The following is a 19,757-nucleotide window of genomic DNA, read 5'->3' on the forward strand; positions in this document are numbered from 1 at the left end:
ATTCCTTCGTTTTACCTCGGGTATCTTTTGTCAGTATCTAAACTGATTTCTCTGATTTATGTTCTTTTACTTTCTGCCATAACAGCAATCTTTCCCTCTTTTCCTCACCCTATTCCTCCAGAGTGACATTTAATATTGTTCCCACATATGACATTTAATAATGTTCATCCTTGGTCTTGCCTGCTACCTGGGGAGTAGAACAGTTTATTATTATTAATATCTGACCTCCGTGGAGTTCAAAAGACTCATCCTGGGAAGTCTGTACTCTCACATGCCGAAAGATCATGAAGCTGTGCCTAGAACCCATTCACAGTTTCTGCACTCACCACAATAGACAAAGCATTCTACTCAAATAGAACCTGTTTCTCACTCCCCTGCTCATGCCCTCCTTATACAACTTCTATAGATGGCTTCTGGTTCTACTCTTGCCTCCCTCTACTCTGTGAAATATCTTCTCTACATTAGTCTGGTAACAACCCCTCACCAGTTTTGTATCAGTCATATCCCTTCTTTTTCTTCTATTCACAAGGCTCTAAGTTGCAGTCCCTCAATCTCTCCTCATATACCTAACATTCTATAGACTTGACACTAACTTACTTAGTAAACCTTCTCTGGACTTTCTCCAGTACACCATCATCTCCCTGAAAAGCAGGTCACCATGTATACAGTAGTCCATATATGTGGCCAGATCAAAGCCTTACACAGGGAACCACTCTTTGCTTCTGCATGTCAATGTCCTCCTCATTATTGCCATAACCTATTGGGATATTCCTACACTTTTAACAATGTGACTCCTAAACTTCATCTCTGTCCATCATCACTCCCAGATCACTCATCTCATCCACCTCCCTAAAAATTTCTCCATCAATTGCATACCTTGACTACCAAATTTCAAGACCTTGCACTTTTCAACATTAAACTGATAGCCCTAATCATTTGCTCACTCACATAGTCTATTCATGTCCTCCTACAAGGCCATAACATCTCTACTTCTTACTGCCCTTCCCAACTTTGTTTCATCGGCAAACAGCTGCACATCTCAGTTAAGCAGGTCCGAGTCAAGTTAAACAGTAATAATACCAAAACAGATCTCTGTGGCACTCCACTAGCAACCTTCCTCTTATAGGATACCATTCCTCCATATACAACCTACTGATACCTGTCTGACAGCCAGTCAGCTATCCAAATTGCTAGTTTATCTAATCCCATCTGCTTCAGCTTAGCTACTAGCTTGTCAAATGCAGTCTGTTAAAGGCCTTTGAAAAATCCAAGTACACTACTGTATGTGAATTTGTCACTTTGCTGTAATATGTAAAGCAGATTGCTGAAACATGACCTCTCCCTAACAAATCCCTAACATCATAAAGAATACTGCTATTATCAACCCACTTCTGAATCCTAGTCCTCAGCAACTTCTCACCTTAATAACAATTCCAGACACAATCTTAATAACAGATTCGCCAATAATTTGTCACCTTAGTCTTATCCTCCCCCTTTGTGAAGTGGAACAATTTTTCTCACATTTCATTCCTTTGGGACTTGACTGTTGCAAGACTTGTGTGAAACAGTTGTGCCAAAGGTGCTATTAATTCCATATGGCATTTCCTCAAGACATGTGCCGATATCCTGTCAAATCCTATTGCCTTATTAACATCAAGTTTGTTTAATTCCTCATATACATCCTGATCATTCACCATCAGCCCCTCCTCCATACACACCCTCTACACTCCAGCTTCTCCTGATGTTATCTTCATGAGGATGAAATACAATGATAAACTGATCATTGAATAATTCAACTATATCCTTTGCATTGATTATTAATCTTTCAGTGACATCAACTTGCATCATCCTTCCATAGTCATTATTTCCTTCCAGTTATCACATATCAAAAGAACTCATTAGGATTTTTCTTAGCTTGATTAGCTAAGAGATTAAGCATGAAATCTTCCTGATTTCATGCTTAATCTCTTCATTCATCCATCCATTGTTCTCCTACCTTGTTTAACCTTTTCACCTTTGGAATACACTCACACATTTCTGCTGTTAAATAGCTCTTGCCCATGCAGTATCTGTATCCTTCCCACTGAACTCCTCTTTTCATGCTGTAGCACCCAATCTACTAAGCTTTTCATAATCACCAGCCTTGTAGTTCTGTATCTCTTCTTTATAGAAGTTCTCATGTGACTGGCTGCCACCCAGTGATCACTTCATGGTCACCCTCTCTAACTTGGAGAAGATTAGACACTCCATTTACAATCACATCCTCTAATGATATAGCCAGATCTAAGAAGCTTAATCCCTTGTGTACCCTCCATTACAATACTGCTTAAGATTGTTGTCCCATAAGAACTCGAGAAATTCATTCTCCTTATTACCCGATGCTATCTCTTCATTCCAATCAATATTGCCATAGTTGAAGTCATCCATAATGATCACTCTTTGCTTGCTCGCTGTCAGTTTGCCTATACATTTCTTTTCCTCTATCTTTCTCATTTCCTGGCCTGCAGCAGCACCTCGCCAAATATCTCGTTTTGTCAACCTCTGCTTCACACCATGCTGATTCAAAACCAGTTTTTTCTCCTTGTATCTCAACCTTGAACTGACATAATTCCTCTGCTATCATCAGTAGCACTTCCCCTCCCTTAGGACCCACACCCTCACTTTAGGGTCATTCAGTGAGATTTGGTGATCTTGTATATCACCGAGAGTTTTTGGAGAGGTATCTCCACATTTTAACAGTACCTCAATAAATGTTGAAATGGTCTGGTTCCCTTAGGACCCACACCCTCACTTTAGGATCATTCAGAGAGATTTGGTGATCTTGTATATCACAGAGTTTTTGGAGAGGTATCTTCATATTTTAACAGTACCTCCATAAATGTTGAAATGGTCTGGTAAGTAGTTCTTCTTATTATGCATAGTGTTATACATCTGAAAAGTTGTGTGCCTTCCATTATGGGATACTATGGAATTTGATGTGAAGTTATTAGCTTCTATATACAAGTAACCTAGTTAAGATACTTCATGCACAAACTTTGTTTGCTTACACTTGGATGAAGGATTAAAAAAGAATATAATTTCTTCTCAAGTTTAGCTTAATTTATAACCAAGTGAAAAAAACTTTCTTTATTCAACGTAAAATATCATAACAAAAAGAAAGTAGTTGACTGTTTAAAATGCCTATACATACAATATTTTAAAAGACAAAGTATATTTTTATATGTAATATATGAAGAAATTTATTGCAAAATTTATTCTATTATAGCAAAATGAAAAACTAATTTGGGATGCTGCATTATTCTTAGAAACGAGGTCATACTAATTAAGACCAACTTTTTCAAGAAAAAGCTTCTTTATTATTTAAAGGCCTTTTGTATTCATTAATTTGCTTGTGATATGTTTTGCCTTTAATGCTGTTTGTAATGCACATCATGACTGTATGCATACTTCGCACGGTATTTTTATTTTTCTCCTTACATTTTCACATTAACAATTTTGGTTATAGAGTAATCCTCCTCCCAAATTTTTATTCAAATAATTCAAATAGTCTACTACACCCTTAAATCTTACTACAAGTTTTCTTTCTGTATTAAATTTTAGTCATTAAATCGGGCTCATTCAGAATGGATATCAGCTCTAAACTTTCTTCCAAGTGGAAATTTTGTTCTGAGTGGTTCTGTAGGTGGATGCGTAAAACTTTGGACTGCAGATACATGTCAGCTTTTGGGTGAAGTATTAGTTCAAGATACCTCAATAAATTCAATTGCAGTAAACTCTGCTAATATATTCACTGCATCAAGGTAAGCATTCAGTTTAAATTTTAATATAGTATTCACTTAAACACTCATGTTTGTAAAACTTTTTTTACAATATATATAAACTAGGCTGTTTAAAAGCCGCAGTAAGTTTCAGTAATTTATGCTTGAATATTAATTGCTCGCTTTTTACATCCTCTTAAACATCTAATAACATTCAGTATTAGTGGTAAAAGAATTTTTTTTTCCATAAAAGAAAAGGGAAATGTTTTATTGAAGTAATTTTTTTTAATTTGATATACTTTAATAGGATATTGTTTATTAATTGCAGATGAATTGTGTAACTAATTTATCTTCATATCTCAAAATGTACTGGTTTTTTCCCCCCCCTTCAGGCTTGACTTCTATGGTTGATGTGACAAAACTATTTTTGCTAGTAATTTTTATCCTTCTGTTGTATTGCTTCATATGAATCTTTTTTCTTCAAATAGATTTGTTTACAACTTATTATATTGTGATTTAATTTTTAAAAAATTAATTTATGCATACTTTAGCAAAACTACTATCATGTTCCTTCTGCAGGCAAAGATATAAAATGTTTCTTAAGTTGTGGTTCTCGATGGTAATAACCAGCATGTTTGTGTGGAGCTGTGTGCATTTAGCCTGCAGAATCTGTTGTTACCATGTGTTTTCTAGAAAATATATTGAAAAGAATTACCCATAATGTGAACTTAGCTCCTAGGAGCTAAGTTCACATTATGGGTAAATACCAAGAATAGTGATCAGAGCTTGCGCCACCCTTTCTATGAGTTGCCTCAGTTTGCACTACCAAATGGGTCAGGTGCTGCTATCCAGGTATTTGCTTACGCTTGGAATCGCTGAACTTTATATAGTTTCTATATTCGGCATGAAACTCTTTGGGTTTCTTATTCGGCTAAGAAACAATATGGGATGCAATATCCCTTAACTTAAATAAGTTCATTTCGCTAAATTGAAGCCTTTGGCTCTTCATATAATTAGTAACTCTTTCCTCTATTTCTAAGCTTCTTCAACAACCTCCAGAATATCTTACTACGTTCATGATTTTTATTTTCTATGTTCTTGCCAAAGTCCTCCCATGACTTTTGTTTAGCTAGTTTTACACAGTGTTTCGCTTTCTTACATTTGTCTCTGTATTCTCTAAGAGCAAAAGCTGACTTATTTGCCAGGAACTTTTGATATGCTTTCTTCTTTTCTTTCACTGCCTCTTTAACTTCCTGTGTCCACCATGGGGTTCTGATTTTTCTATCCTTGCAGACAACCTCACCACATGCCTCTCTGGCTGAATCAATCAGGGTTTTCTTCAAGGCTTGCCACTGAATCTCCAAGGTTTGGTTCCTGTTCTCAAACTCTTTCATTTTTTCTTCAATAATCTTTGTGTATTTTATAAATAACAAAACCTGTGGTGCAATCATATTTAAAAGAAACACGCATATTAACCACAGTGAAAATTATTTAATTGTAAATATTTCATCCTAAGTATCTTAGGACATCATCAGTACAGTAGTTTTAAACAATAATAGGATTAACATGCAGTTAGGGTGCATGATTACAATAGAATCTCATTAAACGTGCATAACGTGGTACAGTAGTACAAAAAAAAAAAAAAAAAAAAAATTATTTAACACAATTTTGTATGACAATTTCCCATACTTTAGGAATAGTAAGAACGTCGTTGCGGTTTAAGTTTGGTCTGTGTAGTAGGGCTTCAGAACTTTCTTTGTATAAACGTTCATGTTTATATAAATATCTATGTAAAAGTTTAAACTTTTCCCAATGGATCCTATGGTTTGGATTTTCAATTCCGTGTTGAGAGAGGCCAGATTTCTGCGGTTTAAAAAGACGAATGTGGTCTTGATGTTCTGAGATGCAAGATAATTTGCATATTCCTATTAAGATAATTTGTTATGCCTATTATTGTTTAAAACTACTGTACTGATGATGTCCTAAGATACTTAGGATGAAATATTTACAATTAAATAATTTTCACTGTGGTTAATACGTGTGTTTCTTTTAATTTGTGTATTTTAGTCTACAGTTACAGCTTACATCTGTAAGCTGCTCAACTTTTATTGGCTTTAAAACTTCCTTACATGTTATTCTTTTCAATAAGAAATTCAATTTTATCCTGCTCAAGACTAAATAGTGATCACTTCCAATTTCAAATCCTCTGTACACTCTGGTGTCCTGCACCAGGGAGAAAACATCACTATCAACAATAACATAGTCAATGAGAGTTTTCTTATTCCTTGCTTCTTCTCTCCATGTGAATTTGTGCACATTTTTATGTTGGAACATGGTGTTAGTAATGACCAGTCCATGTCCTGAGCAGAAATCCAACAGGTATTTGCCATTATTAAATGGATAAGAATCCTATATTGTTATATAACCAATAAGTGAAACTCAAGATCGATAACTATGATCTATGAGTTTCAATGCCGAAAAACTACCGGCGAAGGCAATTCGAAGCAAAGGTGGAGCATGCTCCCTCACTATTCTTGATATTCTCTCATAATGTAAAACACAGCTCCTAGGAGATGTAATACTGTCATTACATTATGAGGGAAGGTCACTACCCAGACCGGTTTCAACCTTTTTTGAGGTCTCATCAGTGAGTAGGTAGACCTGGAAAATATCAAAGCTTAGTGAAAAGAACTTACATACCTTCACTATACGAATGCCATAAAGGTGTGCTTGTATTTTGTAATTAAAATAAAAAGCCAAAAGGCTAGTTTTCTGGCAATTGAATAGATATTAAATGGATAAGAATCCTATATTGTTATTCTTTTCACTAAGCTTTGATATTTCTTTTCTGAATTGAACATTCATAAGCACAGCCATTTCCAAAGCGAGTACCACATGATAACTATTCTGCCTCTGGTTAGAAACAGTTATGTCTTTAAGTGAAACACCCTCTGACACTGTAATCAAATCTAACTATTTGACCTCGAGTTCCTTCTGTAACATGTTGCTTGAAGATGTCTTGCAACAGCTGAATAAATTCAATTTCATTCTTCTCATGAGATTTTACTGTTACCCAATCAGTATTTGAATAATTAAAATTCTCCATTATGATTACTCTTCCCATGTCTATCGTATTTATTTAATGATGCCTTTCTTCGTCACTAGCAACCAATCCACCAGGTGTGTAACAACATCCCAGTATATATTTGATTTTGTTAAATTCCACCTCACAACAGATGGCATCAAACTCATTGCCACATGAAAAACTGTTGTATTGCAGTTATTTGAAACGTTTTGAAACTCAGGGGCTACCCTGAGTGTTGAGTCTTCAAAATGCAATTCATCAGAATTCAAGGAGAACCAGCCTACCTCAACTCTATCTGGGTTCAAGTCATCTGATATCATCAGCCACACACCTCCTCCTGTCTTGTCTATCTTTCATAAAAAATACTGTTCTCTTTGCACTCAATACCAGTTTTAGTACATCTGCTTCCAATAGCCAGGTCTCACTAATGCCTATAATATGAAGTCCCCAAATATATTAACCAAGGCAACAAACTCTACTCCTTTGTTTCTGATGCTCCTAGCATTGATGTTAATAAATTACCTGCTTAACACTAACTGGATTCAAGTCATCCGATATCATCAGAAGCACACACACCCTCCTCTCCTATCTATCCCATCTAATAATACTGTAGAAGGAAATCCAGTTGGTATTGTGTACATTGAAATTTGGAGAGTGGTTGGGATAATCTGGTACTCTGGGCGGTCATTTGTGATGGTAAATGTCAAAGCATCTCTACCTACTTGGTCTGTGCAGTTGTAGAAGAAAAGCCAGTATTGTGTACATTGAAGTTGCTGAGGAAGATAATCTAACTACTAGGAAAATTAGATTGAAGGACATTGACTTTCAAAGAGGGGATATCAAATAATTCAGAGTGGTTGGTGGCATTGGGAGAGCGATGTAAATAACATATGAATTTACAGAGTGGAGCACAGAGTGAGCATGAGATATATATGAGGAAATTTAATGTAAATATGGCTGATGGGCTTGATGACATTTTGCCATGTATTTTGAGGGAATGTTCCAGAATTAACAACAGCTTTGACATATCTTTTTTTAACATGAGCCTTGCATTAGTCCAAGTTCGAAAGGAATGGAAAGAGGCCAGAATTGTTCTGCTTCATAAAGGTGATAAGACTAAAGTTTCAAATTATAGAACAGTTTGAAGTTGTGGTTAAAGTGTTGAGAAGTTAGTCTAACACTTTAACTGGACCACAATTCAGAAATAGTTTATCAACATCAGCATGGGTTTGCTGAAGAAAGATGATATATTTGCCATTTGGCCTTTTCTGAAATTGGAGAACCTTTCTACATCAAATCAACAGTCCCTTTCCTCGTGGAGAAGGAGAATTCTAGGAGCTTAACCTTTTTGGATGTGCAGCCTCTGGCCGATCAATATACGTGGGTGGTCTGAAAAGTTCTTGGCCTAACAATGAAAAAACGAATTTATAATTTAAAAATTATTTTTATTTATCAACATAATCTCACTTAAGACTAATACATTTATTCCAGTGATGCTCCAGTACCATTATCCTGTTCCTTTAGTGGTTCTCAGTAAGATCTGCAAAATACCCCTCTACAGCTGCAATCACCTCTTGATTCGAAGGAAAAACGCTGACCAGCGGGGAAGAATTTTAGTTTTGGGAAGAGATAGAAGTCAGAGACAACCAAATCTGGGGAATAGGGTGGATGCTCCAACAATTCATAGTGCAGATCCCTTAATTTTCCCATTGCCAAAACACCTTTGTGGGCAGGTGCATTGTCCTGATGAAACATGATTTTTTCTTCTGCAAACTGGGTCTTTTCTCTTGAATTTTTTCGTCTAGTCTGGTTAAAAGATCAGAATAATATTTCCTGGTTATTATTTTACCCTTTTCAAGATAATTAATAAACAAAATGCCTTTAGCATCCCAAAACAACGATGCCATAACCTTGTCTTTGGCACTGAACAACTGGCTTCTGTCCACTGTTTTGACTGCCGTTTGGATTCTGGTGTTTACTGGTGAATCCAAATATTATCCATAGTAATAAATCAATGCATAAAATCAGTTTTATTCTTGTTAAAACACCCCAAGCACTGTTCAGAGATTTTCATGCGAGTGCATTTTTGATCTGCGCAGCACCCATCTTGCACGAAGCTTTTTCATTTGCAATTCTTCATGCAAAATGTATCCTACACATTCTTTTGAAATGCCTATAGTCTTAGCAATTTCATATACTTTGACTCGCCGGTCATCCAATACCATATCGTGCACTTGATCAATGGTTTCTGGTGGTATTACACTTTTTGGACGTCCTTCACGTGGATCATCTTCAAGGCAGGTACGGCCACGTTTAAACTTGGCAGCCAATTTCTTAATTGATGAAAAATTAGTAACCATCAGTGCTACATTGTTGATTACCTTAATCTGCAAACGTGCAATGTTGCACAGCATGGTATAACTAAACATAGTATCTTTTGGAACAAAGCTTATCTTCTCCATAGAAACTGTTAAATGTGAACAGGTTTTCAAATAATGTTCTTGAAGCCCTGTTACACCAGCCCAGTTTAAATCAAATATTATTTTATAATTGGGTGCCTACTGCACCCAACCCCCCCCCCCCCATGTTCCGGACTGGTAGGCCGGTTCTCCTTGAATTTTGATGACTCGACACTCAGGAGCTACCCTGAGTGTCGAGTCTTCAAAAGGGGGGCTCTGGCACCTGTGGCACCCCCCCCATGTTCCGGACTGGTAGGCTGGTTCTCCTTGAATTCCGAAGACTCAACACTCAGGGTAGCCCCTGAGTTTCAAAACGTTTCAAATAACTTGACAAAAACGTTACAGCCTACATCCGTTTCCAATTTCAGCTTATCATTTTATAGTGAGTAGATATATATATCACACACACAGGTGTGTATTAATAAACTGATATCTATATTTTTTTTATTTTATTTTCTTTGCAGTGATTCTTCAGTGAGAATATGGAGGTTACATAGTAACTTAGATATATCTTCTGATTTTAGTGATTTTGGTGATGAAGCAACAGTGTCTCCAGGATGTGTGTAGGATATATCAGCCCATCAAATTAAAACATCTGAACCAAATACTAATGCACTGTTATAATATAATTTTTATTTCTTCACTGATATTAGCTAAAAACATGATGATACAAAACATAGGAATTTTTAATTGTCAGTTACATAGTCTTTATTTATATTTGTTTATTTACTGCATGTCACGTATTCAAGTATTTGGGAAAAAGTGAATTTGCTAAAAGCATCTCTTAGGAAGAAGTATCCTTATAGTCTTCATTTTTGATAAAATTGACGTAATATGTACTAAACAGTGTGACAAAATTTTATTATTATATTTTATGCCACCAATAATAGTCTCAGATTTTGGTGATATTTTCTCACTTAGATGCAAATATTACTAGATATTCTCTACTATTATAGCCAAATTAACTAAGCCAGATATGTATTTAAAAAAGGTTGCTACTCTCAAAAAGGGATAAAAAAAAAAATAATTAAAATTTTATTCTAATTATGTCCAGTGCCTTTGTGTGCTTCCGTAATTTTGGAAATGCTCACGAACAATATTTGATACAAAAATGAATTTTGTATCTTATTTTGGTAAGAATAGCATTTCTTGTATAATCCAGTTGTGTGGCAGTATTTGCTGTACTAGAAATGGCTGATACAATTCATTTTATATAAATAATGTCGAACATGTGTATGAAAGTAATGTTATTTTCAGGAAGGAGATGATGATATATGCGATATAATTTATTCATTTACACCATCAACACTTGACCAAGTCAGATTGACTTCTTCAGCTGACTCTCACTATAACAAATAGTGACTGTGTGCATAGTTTTTAATAGTGAATTGCATTTAGAATAATATTGTTCCTGTGGGGGTAGAACTTTAGTTGGGACTTTCAGTAGTGTGGTGAGTGAGTTTGATATAATGGTATTTGCTATAGTGAGAGTCTGCTGTACTACTGACAATTATATTTGAATATTATTTAGATGATGTTAATTTAATTTTGATTAAATACCAGAAGTAACAAATTCTAATTTAGTAAAAATTATTTCGTGATTTATCATATGATATCCTTCTTAAAAATATCTACTTGAGTGATCAGGAACCAAAGATTTGGTTGCACAAAAGAACAGCCACATGACATGAAACTCTCCAATAGGCAGTGTTTTATAATCTTAAGCTGTTGCTGTATGAAAGCAACTTTATAGATTTTTGTATGTTTTTATACTAAAATTTTAATATTTATCAGATTATTTTTAATGTAGTTTTGATCTTATGCCTTAGTAGTAGTTTTGGTCAACTTCCTGCCACAGTTTATAGAAATGAAGTTACAGTAGATGCTCACTATAGCAAATCTCTAGGGACCAGAGAAATTTGTTGTGGTGTGTGAAAAACGGATAATCTTTTTATTTCTAGGAAATAAATACTCAAGAAAGTATTGACATTCAGTTGGGTAATTATAGCTTTTTCGAACTTATCTGACACCAAGCTTTAGCAGGGCTGTTGGGATCGTCAATCACTCTCTCCAGAGCACATGAGCGAATCATTAATTTACTTCTCCTCATGCATTGAAGAGCTCCAAACTATTGATAGCTGACAATGTTTGATTTCCTTTGTTTATGACCACGAATTTTTTCCTTAGATTTATAAGGAAATGACAAGAAATCATATATTGATGACATTAACCATAAAGCATATAATAAATGACAATATGAAAAAAAAGTAAAAATGAATACAATAAGGGAAGACTTAGATGAGAAGTAGAAGGGTATTGAAATTAAGAAATGAAAATCAGAATTAACATTTTAATTTTGAAATGTGTCAAATAACAAATTAATGTGCAGGCAATATCATTAAATTTGAAAATAACCTGAAAATTTCAGCAGTCAGTTGACTTTAGAATTGGTCTATTGTACTTGATAATTCTTTTTATTCTTGTTTTAATCCATTACCCAAAAGTGAAATAGTTTTATTAGTCACCTCCAATTGCAAAGTGAGAGTGGACAGAAGTAATTAACAGCTAATCTGTATTAGTCATTCTAAATGCAGGGTTTGACACAGCCGGTGTGAAAAACTTCCCAGTTGGACATCAACTTAATGTTGGATGTGTCTGTCCCAATTAGGAAGCTCAGTTTTTCAAACTAGCTATATCCCTTCTCTTAGGTTAGCAAATGCAGGCTGATAGCTATTCATCACTTCTCTTCTGTCTCTCTCCCTTTGTAAGCAGAGGGAGACCAATCACTGAAGTTTTTTTTTTTTTTTAAGCCAGTTCTGATTTTAAAGATTTCGTGTAGATAAATTAATTTAAGCTGATATGGCATTTTGAAATTTAAACACTAATTTTGGATTTTAATTATTATAATTTCATACCTTGTAGTTGTTTTGTATTTGCATTTTTTTGTGTGCTTTATGTATTCCACCCAATCGTTTGCTATCGTCAGAGTATGATTTTCCAATATTTCATTACCAGAGTTAGTTTTCTCCTCAAATTTACTAGTATCAAAGGATTTTGGCTATTCGCAAGCCTCCTCTACTCCCCACTTAACAGAGTGCATTGTAAAAGCATATGTATGGCATTACTGGGCTTCACTCATTTTATTTTTGTTTTTCTATATCTAACAAAATTCTATTTTCAACCATGTCTTTAATAAGAATAAGAATTTAATTTAGCTTCTAGCAAATGTAGAAAAAAAAAACAGATAAAATTTGATTTTTTTTTTTTAAATTGCTGTATAATGCAAAAAATAAAATCTAATGGCATCCTCTATTATTCTTTTTATCCTAGTTTTAATAGAAAACATTTCCTCACAACATTGCTCCCAATAGCTGTATTTTGTTATGTGAATTGCCATCATTTATGAGGAAATTTGCCTTAAATAATAGTTTATCATGAAGATTTTGGACTTTTACTGTTTGCATGCAGCATTAAACTTAAAATAGCATTAGTTATAAAGATTCAAACTATGGAAAAGGTATTTTCCATAGTTCATCCTATATACTATCCTTTCCTTATGAATTGCTTTTTAAAAGTATATATCTATCTGGGATTTTGATATTCTAGACTTTTTCATTCTCTTAAATAAAACTCTTTAATATAAAATAAGTAACTAAATAAATAATATATGTATGTCATTATTTTGCTAATTAGTTTCTTTAAATTACAAGGAACTGAAAACGAGTTTCCTGGCAAAATAACCTGTCTCTTTAAAGATACCAAGCTATTTTAAAGTTGGTTTTAATTCATTTCCCAAGTAAGCAAACAGACAAGCAAGTCAAGTTTGCACCTGCAAGTCTTAGGAAACTTGTGGTAAAGGTGGAATAAGCTCTGATCACTATTCTTAGTATTTACCCTTAATAAGGGTAAATACTAAGAGTTGCACTACTTGCAGGCACAAACTTGACTTACTTGGGAAATGGATTAAAACCAGGTTTTAAATAGCTTGGTATCTTTAACGTATATTATACCTTTCTATATCCTGTCTCTGTTCTAATTCAGATAATGATACTCAAAATAAAGGACCTCATAAATTTTATCACTTCATTCAAAATATGCTTTCTATCAAATCTGAACATGAAGTGTCCTTACTTGTAGACTATGTACATATATAATGAATGTGCAAGATTAAAAATAGCTTGCATTTTTAATGATGGTTTGTTCTGGTTATAATTTAGGCTGCTTTATGTAATCTCAAATGTTGGTCCCTTCCATGAAAGGGGTGTATATAAAATAAGTAGTTTTTTTCATTCATAATGCAAAGTTTTTAGCATATATTTGAATCTGCATGAATTTTGAAGATCTATAGACATTTTTATTTTCAATTGCAGGCAATTTGCCTTTGTTTAATAGTCTAAATACTGCAACGCACAGTATAGTAGTAAGCATCATGTGAGAGTAGGACCAAACATCTCAAGTGGTCACATTCCTGTATAAATTTTGCAGTTATATAACTTGAAAAGGGCTTCCATAAATTATAGATCTATCTTGGAGGTAATGCTCAAAAAATTTTAGATTCAAGATATAATCAAGGCATGGGGATACTATTTTGATATTATAAGACCTTGTTTAAATACTTTTTTTTTTTAAGATTTGTCTTGGTAATAGAAATAGCTATATCACATTTTCCCTCTTAGTATATATATATCATGTACATATGTATATAGTATTAATATGCTGTTTTCTGATCTTACTTGTTAAAAGCATTTTACCACATTAATCAATCACTTAATCAACCACAAAAAGGGATAATAAGCACTGTTTTCACAAGCTGATAATGGCATCTTCATTCATATGCTTAACTGCTTTTTTAATGATGTGTCCTAGCAATATTTTATCTAAGATTAATAGCAATAATGATTATTTCTGAGTCTGGACATTCAACAAGCACTGTGCTTTAAACAATTGTTTTTGGAGACTTCAATAGTTTTCTTGTGGTGTGTGTGTGGGGGAAGACTTATTCGTAAGACACTTTCATTTTAAAGTTTCATAAGAAACTTTATTTTTTCTATAAAGGGCTTTCGTAAGACACTTTCATTTTAAAGTTTCATAAGAAACTTTATTTTTTCTATAAAGGGCTTTCGTAAGACACTTTCATTTTAAAGTTTCATAAGAAACTTTATTTTTTCTATAAAGGGCTAAGTTTTATCATATAATGAACTTTGATGTTATAGGATATACCTATTTAATAAAAGTTCCATTTTTGATTTATTATTCAAAGAATTATTTTTTTCAGCATTATTTTCATGCTAATCCAATAGTCATGCAAAATTCCCAAAATACAGATACCTGTATTTTGGAACTACTGATTTCCACAAAACTTTTTATAAATTTACTGCTATAAAATGAGATCTGATTGGTGTAATAATAGAAAAATTACAGCAATAATAAAAGTTGTTTTTATCTACATCACTTTAGAAGAAATGTTTAATGAGCATTATTAAAATGCATAACCTTACCAACCTCAAATGTTGCTATTCAATCAGCTTTGAGCTGTTTAATTTGAATGCTACACCATCCTCCTCACAATAATTCAAACTAACATGTACAAAAACAAGGTTTTAGGTGAACTGTATCCCCAACTCTCAAATTATTTTTCTAGCATAAGACAGTTCATCTAAGAGTAGCTTTTTGATTTATCTAACGTACTGTTTCTTGAGCTATAATAACTTTACATTTTGCTTCCCCTGATCTTTACAGCTTGTCAAGCAGCATAATTGTGCTCTTAATGTTTGACTTCTGAGTCTCTAAAAACAAATGTGTAGTAATTAAGTTTTAGATGTGTAAATTGTTTGATCTGTTAACATCAACTTTTTATCAGTTACGAAATTTGTAAATATTGTTAAGTTTTGTGTGTGTATTATGGGAAAAATGTAAGGACATACATTAGTTTTCAAATGTAGTTGCAAATGTTTTTTTTTTGGCATTTCCATTTATAAAACATTCTCATTTCTTTAATTAAAGAAGAGCTTATAGCATGATATGAATATACATATTTTTTTAATGATTTTAAACTGTTAATGTTATTAGATGTTTGTTATTTCTCTTGTACTTAAATTTAACACTACTAGTTAATCTATCTTCTGAGATATAGATTTTGTTATTGCACTTCTTGATACCAAGCCACAAATGTGATAATATTTTAGGAAACAAAACAAAACTACTGTACTATTTTTAAGAGAATGTTAATTTTATTGATAAGTTTACTATGTATAATTTATTGTGTTTTGGATATCAGTTATAGCTATGTACATCCTGTGATAATTTTCATTCCAACTGACTGTGGTGTAATATTCCAAATACAGAAATCAAAGATTTTTTTTCTAACCCTGTGTAGTAAATATTAATACAGTTCATGCTTCCATCTCTAAATAAACTGTGCTAATCCTTTTAAGTTCAGTTTTTCTGAGATGTGAACCCTGTCTCATAACGGGTACTAGATTTATTACATAATTCCATACCTTTTGAATAAGAGCAAATGTTTAGACTTTATAATACTGTGTTATAATGTTGACAATTTATTCTGATCAATGTACATTGCCTTTCTAGTTATTAAATATTATTTTCTTTGTATATTGGTTAGTGAAAGAGGAAATAAAGTTTTCAAACAAAATTTTTGTTTATTATTGGGGGGGAAAAACCTTTACATCATTTATAGTATAAGAAGATTTTCTCATTCTTTAAATGATTGCAATGCTTTTTATTCATAAAATACAGTTGCTTCTCACTACAGTGAACTTATAAGGACCACAAAAATAGAGCAGCCTTGCCACTGCTTTTCTTGGATGAAAATTAAATTAATATGTTATGGTTGAGAGCACTGAGATACACTATCTTCCAGCTCATATAAAACTTGGTAAATAGGTTTGTTATGCAGGCATGTAGTCTTATTTGAAGATGTTTCAAGATACTGCATTACTTCTTTTAATCTTTCTTGATCGAGGACTACAGAATCTTGTTTGGCGATACGGTGAGCTTCTTCCTTATTGAAATAAAAACATACTTCAATAAATATATAATTTAACTCCTGGTAAAATTAAATATGATGAAACAAAATTTTAGCACAATCAATTATTCATCAGCCAGTGTCATGCCATAAAACCATCTGCATTTGTAGGTAGTATTCTCATGCTCGATTTAAATAGTACGGCAGCAATACAATTCTGTCATACAACTTAAATAAAATGAGCAATATATTGCTCATTTTATTTAAGTTATATGACAGAATTGAAGTTTAGTATTAATATATTCGATAATTACTGATTTCTCTCTGAACTTACCTGATTAATTATATTTAAACCTCTTTTAGAATATCTAAATAAAATTTACTAAACCAGCACTTGAAATGGTTACAAGTCACATTCTTAGTTTCATCATTTATCTAAGTGTAAGCAAGCAAAGTTTGCACTTGAAATAACCACTTCATGACAGGCAACTCATATATATATATAGAGGTACTTCCTATAATGCTATGCATTATGGGAAGGGCTACTACCAAGACCAGTTTTAACCTTTATTGAAGTCTCATTTGTGGAAGCTAGACCCAGAAGTTATATTTCTACATACAAGTAGCCAAAAAGGTATCACACCTTATTTACTAAAATACTCTGGATTAGAGATGTTGAAACTTTTTCCACTTGGTGATATTATAAATTAAATTAAAGATGCCAAGAAATTATATTCTTGGTTTCATCTTCTATCCAAGTGTAAGCAAACAAAGTGGAAAAGAATATGTAACCCATATTAATCAAAACCAGCAGGCAGAATTGAAGAATATATAAATTAAAACATGTTCACACTATCTGTGCTATATGGATTATTATTTGAAAATTTAGCTGAATTTCATAAAAGTTTCTCTAGGAATGCACACAGCATTTCTAGGCTAAAATAATATTTTAAGAGAATATATGCAACTTTAAAACTTTTCCACTTCGTTATATTATAAATTAAAGATGCCACGAAATTCTTGGTTTCATCCTTTATCCAAGTGTAAGCAAAAATTTTCTTAGTATCCCATAATGCATAGCATTATACATGTCTGTAAGGATATGTTGCCCAGCAACTCGTATATAGAAGCTAATGACTTCACATCAATTGCCTTAGTATTCCATAATGCAATGCACATTTCCTTACAGACATGTATAATGCTATGCATTATGGGATACTAAGTCATTAACCTCTATATACGAGTTGCCCAGTCATGAAGTTATTTCATGTGGAAACTTTGTTTTCTTACACTTGGATAAAGGATGAAACCAAGAATTTCTTGGCATCTTTAATTTATAATATAACCAAGTGGAAAAAGTTTCAAAGTCACATAGATTATTTTAGCCCAGAAATGCTGTGTGCATTCCTAGAGAAAATTTTATGAAATTCAGCTAAACTTTCAAATTTATAAATTCTTCAATTCTGCTGCTGATTTTGAATTTTAATATGGGTTACATATTCCTTTCCATCATAATTGCAAAGTTCTGAAAAGCTTTTCTCATGCAAATTAGCACATGTTTTTTTTTTTAAAGATCCTTGTTATACTCCTATGATTTCTCAGCTGATTGTCTTAAAGTAATAATGAGCCTATCTATGTACTTCACCTGAATCAAGCTTGTTCTACAATTTTTCATAGTTGTTGCATGCTTATGAAAATGTTACTTGGAGCACTCACTATAAAAATTCCTTTGTAATTCTCACTTATTTTATTTCTCTTTTTCATAGATGGATACTCTTAAGATTCTCCAGCCATTCGGAATATGATGAACTGAATTATACAGAGTAGTTACAATAAAACTATTGTAGGAAAGTGGAGCACCCATAGCCGTACTATGGGTGCTCCACTTTCCCACAAATGCATATGCTAACAATTTGCTCTGAAAAACTAGTTTTAAATAATTTTTTAAAACTCATTTTTCCAATTATAATTAGCAAAATATTTATAAAAAATGACTACAACAAGAAAACAATCCAAAATAAAAAATATAAGGTCAACATAGTCATTCCTTACATTTGGGGAATATAAAAAAACTGACAAAATACTGCAAAAGTACAACATAAAAGCCACATTTAAACAACCCACAAAATTAAAAAGTATATTCATATCCATTGAACATGTAACTTACCCTACATAGGTATTTAAGTCATCCTAAAATAAAATATGCCAGAGAAAGGCATCCAAGGTGCCTTACATATTGTGCTAAAACCTGGTGCAGACACAAATTCAAAGAAGCCCCTGCAACCAAACCAATCTTAAGAATGGTGACTCATCTGCACACTATCTAGAAAATGAACTCCAGTAATTTTCCTTGGCATAACCAGCATTTTCCTCATTATATATCAGATACAGAAACTAGAAAGAAATTGATATGGTCCTCAGACCATAAACAGGACTATAGGAAACTGAACCCTAACCACAGTTTAAGTTTTTTTTCTCTAAGTGAATCTTCAGTAACCACTGAAGATTCACTTATAGAAATCTGATCTGAAAGATGAACGAAATGTTTGATAGCATTGAATTCATGCAGTTCACTGCTACCACACCAGTGAAAAATTGCCAAGAGATCAATGTGAATACATTAGTTGAGTTCTCAAAAACCCTAAAACTTGGAATGCTGGAGCATTATATATATATAAGGTTTAAAAAAATGAAAACTATGGATAGGTGTGAGGTTTGTGGTAAGTCATATATGACATGAAAAAAAGAGGATGCTATAGCAAGGAACTCCAACATTGCTGGAAAATCTTGACAGGAAGGAAGTTGATCACCATGACATACAGTAAAATAATAGCAGTGGGAAATGACAACCCAATTACAAAGTAAGTAATCTGCTATGCCAAACTTGAACAAATATGTTTGGAAATATCAGTGACTACACAAGTATAGAGCATCTTGGCTTAGTCTGAACATTCTGTGAATAGGAGATATATATGCTACAGATTAATAGGTGAGCTGCTAGGTGGTGAAGAAGTTGACTGTTTATGCTTCTTTAGAGAAACATGCAACATTAAGACACGTTTACACAAGAATATTATATTTTAATTTGCCAAATATTTCAGTCTGAAAATAACAGACTATCTTCAGTGGCTACATAGGAACAGTTTTTAACAAGGTGGAATACCAACAATTGATCATTCAAAAGTAGAACGAGCCGTGTGATGTTATATTGTTAAGTATTAAACAGAGGAAAACATTTTTTATCGGAGTAATGATTAAATTAAAGATATTAATTCACAAATTCATATAATCTTAATTTATAAATAACAGACTAATGTAAGAATTAAAGTCTTACTTTAAAAAAAAAAAATTATATATATATATTAATGTGTTATCCTGATTAAACTTTCCCATATTTTTGATAAAGATATACCGTCATTTCGATTCAAGTTAGGGCGTTGAAGTAAGGCCTCTGCATGTTCTTTAAATAA

The 19,757-nt window shown here is 33.0% G+C and overlaps 2 protein-coding genes across 4 annotated transcripts in view; one reads left to right on the forward strand and one right to left on the reverse strand.

Annotated features, from left to right (window-relative positions):
• Positions 1 to 10,198, forward strand: part of LOC150096717 (kinesin-like protein KIF21A) — a 753,433-nt gene extending 743,235 nt beyond the window's left edge. Inside the window, exons 33-34 of the mRNA XM_090408696.1 lie at positions 3,601 to 3,800; positions 9,767 to 10,198. Of these exons, the coding sequence (XP_090264822.1) occupies positions 3,601 to 3,800; positions 9,767 to 9,869 (303 nt within the window). The 3' untranslated portion in view covers positions 9,870 to 10,198. The remainder of the gene's footprint in view (positions 1 to 3,600; positions 3,801 to 9,766) is intronic.
• Positions 10,199 to 15,947: 5,749 nt separating this feature from the next.
• LOC150096718 (PMS1 protein homolog 1-like) overlaps positions 15,948 to 19,757 on the reverse strand; it is a 269,065-nt gene continuing 265,255 nt past the window's right edge. For all 3 annotated transcript variants that reach the window (XM_090407892.1, XM_090407891.1, XM_090407890.1), the window contains one exon: positions 15,948 to 16,323. In XM_090407892.1, the coding sequence (XP_090264018.1) occupies positions 16,147 to 16,323 (177 nt within the window). In that variant the 3' untranslated portion in view covers positions 15,948 to 16,146. The remainder of the gene's footprint in view (positions 16,324 to 19,757) is intronic.

This window comes from Typopeltis vanoorti, chromosome 18 (genome assembly GCF_054136105.1).
Source record: "Typopeltis vanoorti isolate ZY-2024b chromosome 18, IOZ_Tvanoo_1.0, whole genome shotgun sequence".
In the NCBI taxonomy this organism is placed as follows: Eukaryota; Metazoa; Arthropoda; class Arachnida; order Uropygi; family Thelyphonidae; genus Typopeltis; species Typopeltis vanoorti.